The 15,107-nt window shown below is 34.1% G+C and overlaps 1 protein-coding gene across 1 annotated transcript in view; it reads right to left on the bottom strand.

Annotated features, from left to right (window-relative positions):
- Window positions 1-15,107, bottom strand: part of RYR2 (ryanodine receptor 2) — a gene marked incomplete at both ends in the record, with an annotated part of 388,405 nt that overhangs the window by 28,774 nt on the left and 344,524 nt on the right. The window contains 6 exons of the mRNA XM_084261061.1: window positions 32-136; window positions 1,533-1,661; window positions 3,233-3,321; window positions 4,294-4,374; window positions 12,238-12,311; window positions 13,561-13,637. Of these exons, the coding sequence (XP_084117187.1) occupies window positions 32-136; window positions 1,533-1,661; window positions 3,233-3,321; window positions 4,294-4,374; window positions 12,238-12,311; window positions 13,561-13,637 (555 nt within the window). The remainder of the gene's footprint in view (window positions 1-31; window positions 137-1,532; window positions 1,662-3,232; window positions 3,322-4,293; window positions 4,375-12,237; window positions 12,312-13,560; window positions 13,638-15,107) is intronic.

Here is a 15,107-nt window from a genome sequence, read left to right as displayed (position 1 = left end):
AAATATTAGATAAAGTAAAACAAAAAGATACCTGGGACAGCTTCATCTGCATGTGGGCAAAAACATGAAGAAAACCAACTACAGCATCCCATAGCCTGCTGTGTGCCAGACTTTGCTGATTCCCAGTACATGGCCCCTATTCAGAAAAAAACACCATAAACCACAGAATTTATTTGCAAGCAACACAGCAAAACCAGAAAGGAAGACATACAGGAAGTGCATCGCTTGGTGCTGTCATTTAGAAACTGCTATGAAAAATTAAACATATCTAGAATTATCTATGTAATAACGCCACGGACTGTAAGCAATACCTATTCTTAATAACTATTCTGCCTCTGATCAAGCCAAGTCACAATTTACTAATTCAGAACCACAAAAAATGTATCTGCTTGCAAATTTAAACTGCAAATGCTAAAGGTTATTCTCCCTCATGTAGCTCTGTATATAAAAATTAACTTTATAAAAGGTTAACGCAAAACTGGCATAAGGGATCAGAGAATCAATCTCATGATTTACTTTTCCCAAAATATTCTAGCTGTTGTAGAATATAGTGCTAAAGAACATTCTTCCAAAAATTCCAACTTCTGAAAACCAGGAATAGAAAAATCTTTTGAAGCCTCAAAGAAGAACAAAAAAAATCTTTACCAGTTAACAATGCTACTTGATTTGCCAAATACATGTATTCTAAATACAAGCACGCACATGTATATAAGATACCTGTACTCATATTTATTCAGTCCTATTCTATCATGCTGTCCTCAGGAATTATAAAATACTTGTTTTGTAATATGATTTTCATTTGAGTGAAAACAATGAAACACACTTAATAATCTGATGAGATTCTCTCTAACCTGCCTATTATATGCAGAAACAAACTGTAGTATTGTTGACTGATTTACATGAGGAATTGATAAAGAACTAATTTACACTGAATTCCTAAAACATCATGGAAGAACTGCTCTATTGTTATTTTGACAGAATTGATCCCAATCTCATTTATTGTGGAGTCTATCTCAAGGACAACTCTAAAATTCTCAGATGTAATGTGCAGTGTCAATATTTTAAACACAGCATTGATGCCTTAAAACAGCCTTATTACTGAGAGAAAAACAACCTAATGTTCTGTTGATAGAACATAGCAATTATGTTTTCACCTTAGTTTCTCCATGGATTAAAAGTGAAGACATTACAGTGAGTAACATTGTATCTGTTTAGACCAAATGAATAAAAAAACAAAACAAACAAAACACAAACACCAAAACAACAACAAACCAAAGCAAAACCCCTTCTACTATCTTGTATAGAACCAAGGATGATTATTTACTTCTAACTGAATTTGACTAAAGTACTAGGATTCCAAAAGAGTAGTGACATCTACACACATTTTTCAGAACTTAAATAAAAGGCACTAAAATACTGTTGAAGCACAAATGCGTCCATGCTATGTTTCTATGTTGTATCTACTTATATTACATCTTCATGTCAAATTAGTTTTCTTTAAAATCAGTGGAATTCCAATCAAATTAATTTACCTGGATATACTCCGTGAGAGTATTGAAAACTTGTTTTGCAACCTGGATGGCTTTGGAAAAATTTCGTTGTCCTTGCTCATCAATAACGTCCTTTCCAGAATAATACCAATAAAAATCACTAATGGATTCCTAAAAAAACAATTTCAAGAAGCAGAAAAAGATTATGTAATCAAATTGCCCCTATCTGGTTATTAATCAAGAGAAGAAAAATAACATTAGACGGCATTCCAGCTCTGAAAAGTATTTAGTTTATAAAGCTTTTCAATGACCCCCCAAAGATTCTCAAGTATTACTTCAAGAATTTAAGTTTCATCTCTAGGGAATCAATGGGAAAACAAATAAACTTAAATAAATAATTAACCCCCTCCCAGCAAACCTCAAAATAAAATTAAAAAGGAAAATTAGATCTGCTGGTATCTGCTTTTTGAAATACAACTGCCTGCATTCTGTGAAGTAGTACTCAGTAGTACTACCATGCTGCAAGCTGTTCATTAAACAATCTGTCTGTACAGCATGCTTGACACCTAGTCAATAGTGGGAGCACACATTACTTTATGTGTGTGATTCCTCTTTCTGTTTCCCCCAAAGGTGAGCTTATTAAGGTTCAGCAAAGCAAGCAATGAAATTAAAATCATTGTATCGTCCCTACAAGTTCTACAGAATGCATAAGGATAAAAAGCAATGTTGACAACTACAGCTACTTAAACCCCACCACTTTTCAAAGTTTGGAATTCTCAGACCCAATAAATAAGTGGCTAAAGGGAAAATATAACTAGATAAATTTAAAAACAAAATAAACACAACAAAAAAACACTGCCAAAAAACTCCACACCCCCAACCAAAAATATATTATCCTGCACAGTATTTTTCTAAAATATGATTATTAATATTTATCATAAAATGTGTTTTCATGTCTTCCACAAGCTCCAATCTGTAAACAAATCAGACTTTTTTCATTACCTTCCACTGGGTTGTTACAATTAAATATTTTAATATTTAAAGATTTGGGGGATAATTCAGAGGATTGAGGGATTTTTAATCTAGCACTTTGCTTTGCTTTTTTTCCTCCTTAGAAAATGGTGTGCTGTTCCTATACTTCATTCCATACCATCACAAAACAGCCCAGTGTTTAGACTAAACCTGAACATGGATGGAAAAGCAGCTGGCTGAGGCTTATCTTCAACAAAAGAGAACCCTTCAGTCACAGGGCAGTCTCAGTCAACAACTGGCTAATCGAATTCACTGGTACATTTAGCAGGTATCTGCCTTCTGCCTGCTCTCCTTGGTTAACAAACTCCATCTTATCCTTGCATATAATGGCTGAAATCAGTGTTTCACACCTATGTTACCTTCGACTCTCACAGTACAAACTAACAACTTAAAGAACTGCAACCAGTAGAGAATTACAGCCTCTCTCACCACTGTGGGCTAACAGTGACCAGAAAAAGTGTCTTGAGAAATATATGTGTTCCTCTAATAAAAGAGAACATTTTGTGATGGGGATGAAGTTTTGTTTTGTAGTACAGCAAACCGTGTATTGCTGAAAATTCCAGAGAAATGAAGAAATTTGACATTCTCCACATATAAGCGTTCACTTCATGGTCCACATAAATTAAATAAATAAATAAATAAAAAGGTATGTATTGCATAGATGCAATTCATTATTGTGATCCAATTAGTTAATATGCAAGTTAACCTACCTGAACTCTTAATAAGTAATCCACAGTGGAAATGATAATATTAACAGTTGTGTTGTTACCAGTCTGAGTTCTCAGGTAGTTCTGAAAATCTAAAAATGAAAATAAAAATTTAATTTAAATGTAATTGTTAAAGACTTGGAATACTAATCCTGAAAATTAATTTTGAATTATCATGACGTAGGAAAGCATAGCTTTGAGGCATGGATTTGTCGTCTTTTTTTTTTTTAAACAAATCCTTTACAGATTTTTCAGTATTTTATTGCGGAGATAACATAATAGTGAACTTCCAAAGCCAGAAGCTTGACTATCTGTTGCATCTGTAAGTCTTTATCTTAGCCTTACTTTCATCTCATTTATGACTAATTTTACAACTCTAGAACTCCATCAATATCAACATAATTCCACCTAGTATATATTTTGTTAAGCAAAATTAAATAGTATAATTATACAATTCCTGATTATAAAATCATTACTATGACCAACAGTTTAAAAAAATTGGGTTTTTGCACTTTTCCTTCTTTTTCTTCTGTAATGATGACACAGAAAACACAAGGAATGGTACTTAACAATAAAAATACACTTAATATAATGTATTTAATTTGGTTTTGTCCTTTAAAATGGATTCTGCTTCCTCAAGAAAGGTATTGTGCGTATTGTTATAATTTCACATACAATTCTGAGACTGGTGCCAAGCAGCACACACCAGAAAGCATACAAATGCCAAAGAACAATACACCTTTGTGTCATATTTTTTCCTTTGAATCTTCATTTACTAGAAGTTGTAAACCATGATTTTTTTCCTATATAAATTTACTTTTCCTGGTAGGTCAAGATCCAGAACGCATAATTTTGGAAAACACTGGCTTCTCTACAAAGTTAAAGCTGATTAAAAAAAAAACTGGCAATTTTTTTCCACAAAAATATTTGTCTTTCAGGTAGAGTCTAGCAACTACTCCACTTTGAACAATCTTTTACGAAGGCTGCCAAACCTTCAGCAGTGAAGAGTTTTTATCTTTAGTTACCATCACCTTCATTTAGCTGACTGGCAGCCTGCCACAAACCTGAGTTATGTCCTTCACAGAGCAACTGAAGGAAGCGGAAGAGGTCACAGGTGAACTCATCATCCTGCATCACCTTTTCTCCTGTAGAAAGGCCAGATGGAAGCAGATTATCACAGGCTGCCAAGTAACACTCCACAGCCCCTGAAGAAAATCTCCATATTTAATAAGAAGAGGAGAGAAGATTTGTAACCACCAATGTATCTGAAGCACATGTGACTTGTGCTTGGCAGATAGTTATTTGGTTAAAAAAAAAAAAAAAGAAACTTAACTTTTGATTTATAAACGTGGCAGCATGAGCTTGGCAACATTTTGGAAATAATCCAAGAAATACATTCTTACTAGACTTTGCTGGGCATGATTGCTGCATTACATACAAAGGTTACGATATAATTAATTTGGTTTCTATTCATCAGAAAACAAGGTAGTTCAAAAAACAGAAATTTCATCAAACAGTAATGAAAATTATTTCCTCAAACTATTATGTTTTAAAATACTGTAAAGTAACCCATTAAATATACCGCTGTATTAATTCTCAAAAATAGTTTCAGCTGAAATATTTGAAGATTTAGTACCTGTCTGCTACTGACACAAAATGGATGTTGGGCATTTGCCTCCCTTGACAAAATAAAGCAATAAACACGATTAAATAGACCAAATGCCAATGCACTCTACTGAATTTGGCCCTTCAGTTCATTTTTTGGTAAATAGTTAATATCCAAATGTATAAAGCTTCAAAATATTTTCTGGATACTTCACAGGAGAAAGTATAGTAAAAAGCCCTTAATCAACACAGCATTATTTCGATTATATCAATACATACAGTTAACTATATACACTGACACATGGAGAGGAGAAACAACCATTCAACCAGGAAAACAATCACAACTGAGTAAAATGTAGAACAGCTAATAAAATGGCACAGAATAACAACATAGATGTTCAAAACAATCAAGTCCACCTACAGAAAGTAAGAAAATTCCTTTTTAGAACTTTGGAAAAGAATTCAGAATGTATATGGCAACAAAAATGGAAGCCATCTAAACTTCTAGTGTTAAGAATATGCATCATTTGTATATGTGGCCAAGTGCTAGTTGTAGGCAACAAAAGGAAAGGAGAGAAAATTTTAAGCTAACTCAAAATGAACATTAAAACTTTCAATTTTATTTTTTTTTTAATGGGGAGATATTTTTGGCTTTCACCTGAACTTCAAAATCGTACATCTACCAAGACAATATTTTTAATGTGTGAACAAAAGGAAGCCAGAAAAGTAACTGAATTCAAATTTAAAAGAAGAAAAAAGCTTGAACTTTTTTCAAAAAGGTTAGATGTGTACTTATGGTAGTGGCAAACAATATGCACTTCTGTCTCCAAGAATGAGCCAAATGCTATGAATGACATCCCATGACATTTTTCTCCATCTCAGATATAAATACAGGTAACATAGTTCTTCAGTCACAGAAGACTGAAAACCATTTAAGCTAATTAAACCATGAAATATAAATGACTGTTTATGTCAGTCATGACTAATGACTACAGAGAAGGCAATAAGGCGTAATAAAGAGGTGCCTGTGCGCTTAGATTATTCAACATTATATGCAGGTTCAGCCCTGCAAGACACTTTCTTATGTTTCTGGACAAAGGCTAGAGTAGAGATTCTACTGCAGAATTAGTCTCTTACTGAAAATTTTTATTTCACTGAACTTCTGTTAGGCTTAAGGTTACACTTAGAGTCATGTGCTTTGTAGATTGTATTGGGTTTGGCTGTGGGGGAGTTAATTTTGCCCACAGCAGCCCTCACAGCTGTCGGTAGTTAGAGGGGTGCTAGTAACACACCCCAGTTCTGGGCATTGCTGAGCAGTTCTGGCACAGCACCAAGGCTGTCTGTCTCTCCAACATCCCCCTCACCAGTAGGCTGAGGGTGGGCAAGGTCTTGGGAGGTGACACAGCTTACCCCAACAGACCAGAGGGATGTTCCATACCATATGATGTCTGCTCAGCAATAAAAGAGAGGGGAAAGGAGAAGAAAGGGGGTGAGCAGGGGAGGTATTCACTATTTACAAAGTTTGTCTTCTGAAGAAACCTCTATGAAGCCCTGCTTCCTGGAAAGTGACTGGACATCACCTACTTATTGGAAGTTGAAGATAAACTTTTGCTTTAGCATTGCTTCTGTATGTGGCCTTTTGCTTTATGAAAGTAGTGAGGGTTTTTTCTCTCTGATTTTTCTCCCCTCAGTGTCCTGCTGAGGAGGGAAATGATAAAGCTGCCTGGTGGACATCTGGCACCTAGCCAAGATGAACCCACCACTTTAATACAGATAAATATTTATATTTTGTGAAAATAAGCATTACAGAAAGCAGATATCAGGTGGAGCCTGTAGCTTCACATATACAATGCATGTAGCTTGACTGCTGAGATGGCAATGATTTAAAAAATTTCCTCACAAGGATGTATTATGGTTGGAAAAATCGAACCCATAAAAGGCCCAACCATGTAGTTCTTGCAAATCAAGAATAGTAGCCATCTGGAGAAATAAGACTACAGAATTACAAAGTTACAGTTTAACATTTTTCCACCTCTATTTTCCTTGCCCTCTTATCAAGTAAAATTTTTTAGAACAGTAAGAAAAAGAAATCAAAACAGTTGCACAGATTACTTTATGAAGCAATCTTCTGGCTTCTAGCACACCCACTGGAATTTAGGAATTTTTCAAAAGTAAGTTCCAATTTTAATATTGGAAGGATTTGGAAGGGTCTCTTATTTAGCTCCACTGTAAAAAAAAATCACAAAATGAATACAAGATATTGTAAAATTCTGCAAAATTAGAAATAAGGTACACTGTTCCACATAAACTGAAAGGTTTGTTTCTTTTGGAAATATTTTTATGTGTTTCAAAATGAAGCAAAAAAACTCTTATTTCAAATGGCTTCACCATAATAAACTTCAAAATAATCCTGGTTTTCAATTTCAACTGCTGATCAAATTATGACTAAAACCAATGCTGGTATTGACAGGAATTTTAATTTTAAGATGTCACTTATTGACTGCAAGAGGTGTTTCACTGGCAATTACTGAATTGAAGTGCAGATCCATCCATCTCTTTCCATAAAATCTGAGAGAACAACCTTTGCTGCTGTGCACACAAATTCATGCCAGTATGCACAAAGATTTGCATAGATAATGAGCTTGCTAACATACACACTACATATAGTATGTCTTTAATTCGTGACAAAACTGTGCTCATTAATTTATTTTGGTATGATATATATTCTGATACATATTTTCTTAGACAAAATGCTGCCAGTGCTCATGCTGTATGTAAATGATATGCTTACACACATGAAGGTTTTAAGCCTGTAGTTTTTGCACAACTGGGAGCTTGTGTTTGTGATGTATAGGAACAGAGGTGTTGGGTAGGAAATGAAAGAAAGATTGAATGAAAATGCAATACGTGGGGTTTTTCCTTGAAAGTGCATGTGTCCAAGTTTAATAATTCTCACCTTATTTTTTCTTTTAATAAATCCTCAGTGGAAGAGATCTAACATCTACTACGACTCAGAAACATTGGTCTGATACTACATATCACAGAAATATACAAATAGATTCAGCCTTCAAAAAGGAATATAACTCCTTTTTGATGGCTTTTAAATAAGAGCAAATCTCTCCCATGATTATTCAATTAATTTATTTTTATCACAAGACCTGGGCAATGTTGGGTCGGACTGTGAGTGCTGCATGCCCTTGACTTCTCAATAATCCAATTCAAGTAAGAAAAGCACTTTTCTTACCAAGTGATGCATAACAAACAATTTCTCTGAACTGAAGCTACTTATGTTCTCTTTTAAATGCAAACACTGCCTCAAATCCAGTGATAAAGGTGGAAAGCACTCCCAAAATATAGGCTTTAGTTGACTGCACAGAATTTAAACATCCATTCTAAGTGGGGCTAGGTTGGTGAAGGACAGAAGCTCATTTATTGATTTCACCTTATTAATAACTGAAAATACCCATGACATTACATTCACCCTTATGATAGCTTTTATTATATGACACATGTACCACTGTCAGTTAGTTTAAGAGAAAATCCTTTAAGACTTACTATTAGACCAAATTTCATTCTAAAGTTGTATTTTATTTAAACAACCTCCTATGAACTTATAATGTTATGACTTAATATTAAAAGACTAAAAATAAAAATAGAGCTTTCCTGACAAAAAAGGTATAATAATCTAAATGTAAAAATAACACCTTATATTTTTAACTGCCTATGATAAGTAAAACAAGTCTCCCCAAAGGAGAAAAACATTGCACTTTCAAGATTTTTGAGACTCACTTTGAAATAGCATATGAATGAAAAATGCAAAAGTATTTCAAAATAAGAATTTCTATATGTTCTTGACTTCAAACCGCCCTTTTTTAAAAGGAAACAGAACAATCAAAACAAAATACAGACAGAAGAAACAACATTGAGTACATCACAAAAACAAGTAAGAAACACATTTGCTAAAGAACCATCAATGTTGTTACCAGTGGGGGTTCCAGGGTTTGGAAAGGGAAGGTAGTACCAGTCAGAGGAATATCAGGACAAGGAGCTTACGATGCGGACAGCACAAAGAAACAGTTGGAATAGAGCAATAAATGTCACATCTGTGTTGACTCTGTACAGGGCTTTCTACCTGTTGCCAAGGTTCACACGGGATCAGAAACAACACTGCCCTTCAGGAAAAGTTGATTCTATTCCCCTAAGTGTCAACAGCAGTTTGTCTCTGACCTTGGCAAGAATAGTTTCAGGCTTATATATTGGAAACTCAATGACAACTACTCCTTAATATTTTTCTGCATCACATTCAGATGACATGAGAAACAGGCTACAGTGCACATTTCCCTTAGGAATCAATAAGATGATCTTTAATTGAGGAGTAATTAATTACTCATAAAGTAAGTATTTCCCTCAAAAAAAAAGGGGGGGGGGATGGAACAAAACATTTCCACATCTTTGGTACTTCCTTTGTAGTATTTACATATGAGTATTGATAGGATTGCAAAAAGACATACGGTCTCAGGCTCCCATAGAGTATAGGATACTCCGAAAATGTTCACTACAGTTTCCCACAAGCACACTGGCTGGGCTTTCATAATGCCATCAGGTATTAATACCAGTACCTGTACAACTCTTACATATACCACTTTTCAGTGAACTGAAAAAGGTGTGCTTCATAACACAAAAAAAACTATTATTACTTGAAGATAGCATAATGTCAAGAATAATGTAACCCTGAAAAGGAAAAGTAAGTCCTTTTTTTGTTTGGCTTTGCTTTGTTCTGTTTTCTAGAATTTTTAATAGCTGGATATTAATAGATAAAAAAAGTGCTGTTAGCAAATAATATCGATTTGTGCCAAGAAATCTTTGACATAGTGTGATTACCATATCTTGACATTGCTACTGCTCAGTATCAAAGAAACTGAAAACACATAATCCAAAGTGTAGAATTTTGTTAATCTGCCAAAAAAAAATTTCCACTGAGAAAACAAATAAAAATCTAGATCATGTCCCTCCCCAGCATTTGGCTAACAAAAGGACATGCTGTGTTTGAGCTCACTGTTCCTGCTGAATTGCATTATAATTCTCATTTCTCATGGCAACAGCTCCTACAAGGCTCCTACAACAGCTCCTTTACCTGAAGTAAGGAACCTTTGAGGTATATGAACCTTAACACAAGTAGCTTCCAGAGCAAGGAAGAGCCACCTGTAAACATTAGTGATTCCTTTAAATTAGCAATGCACCACCTCTTTCTTGTATCAACTCCTGACTGCATTAGATAAACCTAGCCAGTGGCAAGTCCTCTCCTTACTAACCACCCTCAAATCCTCACTGGATCCACCACTGATTTCCTGTGCTTGCACAAATCAATGCAGCGATAAAGCCACATTCAATACACGACATAAATACTAAAGCACAAGAATTTGTGTATGTATAGGTATGATTTTTATTTTTTATTTTAAACATTGATCCACTGCAAATACTGGGCTCACTAAAATGAAAATAAATTAAAAAGAACAGAAAATAAAAAAGAGTTTTAAAAAGCTTGCTGCTCTTACATCTAGTGTGCCAGTTACTGTGCAAATCCTGAGAAAGGGAGGAAGAACAAAGTGGGAAGAGTTGACACAAAAAACAAGAATTTGGTAATACACAATTGTAATAATAATAATAGAAAAGAAGCTACTAGTTTAACAGTCTTACAGGAACAAAAAAATCAGTTGGTGTTCAGGAGCTGTACAGTGCTGACACAAAGCTAAGAGCAGGAAAAATAAAGAATAGGCAGTTGTTATTAATAATTACCACGCTCATGAGTGATGACTGAGGAAGGGAGGACGGGACAATTAGATCAAAGAAAAAGAAACAAGGAAAAAAAGAAAAAAAAGTTGAGAAATTGTTCTTAGCAGACACAAAATATAATTAGTATTGGTTTTGGCAAAATTAGTTCTGTATTAAAAGACAAAGATCAAATAAACAGAAAATTTGAAAAATCCCTCAAATGAGGAAGCACAAAAGTACTCTAAATAGGTAGAGTGAACTATGCAGCATTTAGAGATTTATTTATATTTGTATGCAAAATCAGTAATTACTAGAAATAGAGGCAGAAGCCAAAAGAACAATGAGCTGGTATCTTTACAGTCCATTTCAAAATCCAACATTAGAAATAATAAATTTAATTATTTAGTAGTAGAAATATTGTCCAAAATAGCAAAACGTTGTGCAGAATAATCTTCAGTAAAACATGAAAGTAACAGCCAAAACCTTACAGATGATCAGTGCTGATGATAGCTGCATCAGTGCTCAATCCACAATCTTGTGACCAAATTTTATGTGCATGGCTTGACCTTACTTTGTTTAAGCATATAAGTCTAACAGGATTTTGTCTATAATTTAAAGTGTTGGAGCACTTCTGAAGAAGCAGCATTTATAATGAGTCTTGAAGTCATTCAGCAAAATTTGATACTTTATGATTTGGATTTGAGACAAGCAGTTGAATATTCAGGAAATATGCCACAAAAAAAAAAAAAAGAGGTACAGGCACAATAGCCAATGAGATATGCCGTGTTGCAGGTATGAAATATGAAACCCCAAATGCAATAATGATTATACCATTGAGCTTTTTTACATTTTTTATGATAAAATATGAAAATATGAAGTTACTGTTGGATTTAAACATAAAAATGCACTGTAAAATATACTGAAGGGGAGAAAACGTGATTTGGTAGTTCTATTAAGTCACATAAGCATGAACCTATTGTTCCAGACAATCACAGTAAAGGAGTAGTAGAATTTACTGTCAGACAGAAAGAAATTGACAGTGAACTGACAACACAAAGGTTAGAAAGCCAAATTGGTTGAACATCAAAAATAAAACACAAATTTTGTAATATTTCCCCAAAGACAAACAGAAAAGATTTCAAAGAAAAAGGTTTCTCAGCAGGCTTTTTTCCAAACAGTAGACAGAGTTCCTTCAACCTCTAATATCAAACTTATGGCTTAACTATATTGTCTGATTTTCATTCCAGCCAAGACAGTTTAAGAAATCAGCTGGGAACTCTTAAATTCATTTTATGCTGAAACGGGTTAGGGACTTCTGAAATGTTTTAGATGCATAAACACTGCTATCTGTAACTAGAATCTGTTTTCAATTTTACATGTAATGTCTTCACTTCTTCAGGATGATGGGTAGGAGTCCTCTGAGATTGTCCTGAAACTCAGCATACTGCTAGTGATTTACTATTGACAAGCATGGGCTTAGGTAGGCTAATTAAATATAAAACACTGAGGAATCATATTGTAGCTTCGGGCTCTACATATATATTTATAGGGTTCTTTTGAATTCAGCTTGCTTCTGCAAAATGTAAAAGTGGAAAGTTCACAGAGTATTTCTGTTAAATCAATAATAGTACCTGATCCCTCCTCAGTCACCATTCCAAGACCTTCTGCTTTGTTCTGACGTTCAAATGCATTTAAGTCAAGAACACTGCAATGAGAAAAATTACATTTGTCCTGTGCTTAACTAAATATATGTAATATTTCATTTTGTGAAACATAGAGAAATTTCATTTGTGATTTCATTTAAGTATAGAATCATACTAGTGTCAAGAAGATACATTTGAGTGGCTTAATGTACGTGTCTGCTACAAGATTATGGAACTCAGCTCTACAGACTTAACATACTTTTGTCCTGCAAATGATAAAATAATTTATCTCATTATGATGGAACAAAAAGGGGTGAATGTATGCGTTTATGATATACATGCTTATCTAGGAGTTAAAAGGAAGTCTTCTATATTGTAGCCAAGTTCATCCCAAGCGTCAAGGCCGATTGAGAAACTAGTAATGATATTAGTTCCACTCATTGTTCCACTCCCTCCATATGGAGCAAAAGTGAAGCTGCTTAAAGGGACTATGCAATTCAACGAGCTATATTTAAGTAATATACATGCTTACATAATTCCATATGTGAATCTGCAAATTTCAGCCTTTCATGGTTTACCATCTCATCTATCCATGCCATGGATAAATTTTATGCATAAGCAAGAATGATTATTAAAGTCTGATGAACACAGATGAACTACAGCAGTAGTTCTGCTGGCGAGAAACCTCACTATTTCAAAATTAAGCTTGGCCAAAGACAGTGTTAAGAAAAAAGGATATAACATAGCACCCTTTTAGTCCTATGATTTATGTCCATTAATACATTTTTAGTGATATGGTTTATTATTAGGAACTATGAATAAAAAAATATACATATGAATGAACAAAAAACTCACAGTATCACAGTTTATTAAAAGACAACTATTACATTCCTTTTTTCTGTCTTCTAAAAAGACCTATTAATATTTCTAACAAAGTTGGGTTTTCCCCAAATCTTTATGATGACTTAACATTGGTTATTAACTTGGTGCCTACAAGATTTACAAGATATTCCAAGAGTTAAGAATTAGCCCCTGAGGAATGTTCCTAACTGGAGTTTTCTTCTGGCATATCTATGGTAGACACAAATGACATAAACACTTCTGAAGAGAACTCCTTTTCAAGGAGGATCTATACAATATGAAGATTTTCATACCATGAGCACCACCTTGTTCTTTTTCCCAAATCTAGCACATTACAATATCCAGCTGCTCTTTTCAAAAATATATGTAGAAAATCTTCCCAAAAGTATAAATCCCATGGGTAAAAACTTAAATTCAAAATAGCAATGTTTAAAGTACATATTTTCTTACCTACAGGACTGCATAAGGCCAGCAAGGCTCTGAAAAAATCCCACATCCTTTTTATCTTTGAGGTAGTCCAGCATTTTCTACAGTAAAAACAATTCACGGCAGAGAATTAATATTTATACTATGTGTTAATCTAGTTAACTAAATACTATATGGATTCCAGATTACTAGTGCTGCTGATGTTTTGAAATATCTCTACTATTTACAAATTAGAGGAGGGAGACTTGCGGACAAAAATCCAGGCATCAAAAGTAAAAAGAGCATTTAATACTCAAGTCCTTGACAGAAAATAAGGTCACCTACTTTGGATAGTCCTTAAAAAATACACAGAAAATACATGTAGCAACTAAAGTCAACATAGCCAGCAGAATTTAGTGTTTAATATAAATACAATCTTGCCAACTGGGCCACAGATTTGCATTAGCACTGGTTTCAGCACTGGACTGGGCTTGTCATAACCTCAGTTCGGTTCAAATTATATTAGCTGCAACAGCATATCGGTATTCATTTAAGGAGTTTTTTTGTTTGTTTGGGGGTTTTTCTTGTTTTTTTGTTTTGTTTTGGTTTTTTTTTGCTTTATCATAATGTGTAACACCTATCTGATAATACATTGCAATAACAAGAAGTTGTTCAGTGGAGTGAACTCTGATTTTAGAACGCAACGTGTTGTCAAGTGAAGGTATAGGATGATACCAGAAATCCCAGGTGTGAACAAAAGTCACAAAGTTTGACATTCATTTTAGTAGTAATTTTACAAGTATTCATGTTGTGAATGAGGTGAAATTCTTTTTGAAAATAACAAGAATAATAGCGATAAAGGGTAATACGTAACTGCCAAAAGAGCACATAAGCAGGCATTGTTAACAGAATATACCAGCATAACCTCAAGTAGACTCATGATCACAGAAGAACACTCCCATAGAACAGATTAGTATGGTGCTGTCACAGAACAGCAACATACTAATCAAAGAACTCCAGAGAATGAAGATGACTTTTCCCAAGAAGACTTGATTTTAGGACCAATTTTAGACTTGATTTTTAGGAATTTAGGAAAATTGGAAAGGTGAGCATAACATCAGAAAAAACAGGTAGAAATGAGGCAACTGAAAAGTAGCAGTTCTAACTGTATTACTAATGCTCTCATAAGAATGTCATTCAGACTAGTAGCATTAGTATTATTGTAAATATAACTGTTTCCTGCATTCTTATTAGTTAAGGCTTTATCAAATAATTTTTAAAAAAATTTTAAAATTTAGATAGTAGCAGTACAAATTCAGAATAAATAACTATGTACAAATGTCATGATTTTCCAAAGTGATTTAGTATCATGACATCGTAAAGAACTGGCAATAGTTCAAACAGATACTTTTCTGCACAATTTGTGGTCTTTCCAGTTAATTCCTGGTAATGACAGACCCTGAAAAGATCATTCTTCTTGGCTGCATCCAGCTGGTTGTTTAATTTGTGACCTTAACTGTTCCCAGTTGTCTGTACCCTTCAAAATGTCTTACAGCAATGCAATAATGACAGGTATGAATCTATCTAGACAT

The sequence above is a fragment of the Gallinula chloropus genome, assembly GCF_964237585.1.
Source record: "Gallinula chloropus genome assembly, chromosome: 3".
In the NCBI taxonomy this organism is placed as follows: domain Eukaryota; kingdom Metazoa; phylum Chordata; class Aves; order Gruiformes; family Rallidae; genus Gallinula; species Gallinula chloropus.
This window is presented reverse-complemented; position numbering and strand designations above follow the sequence as displayed.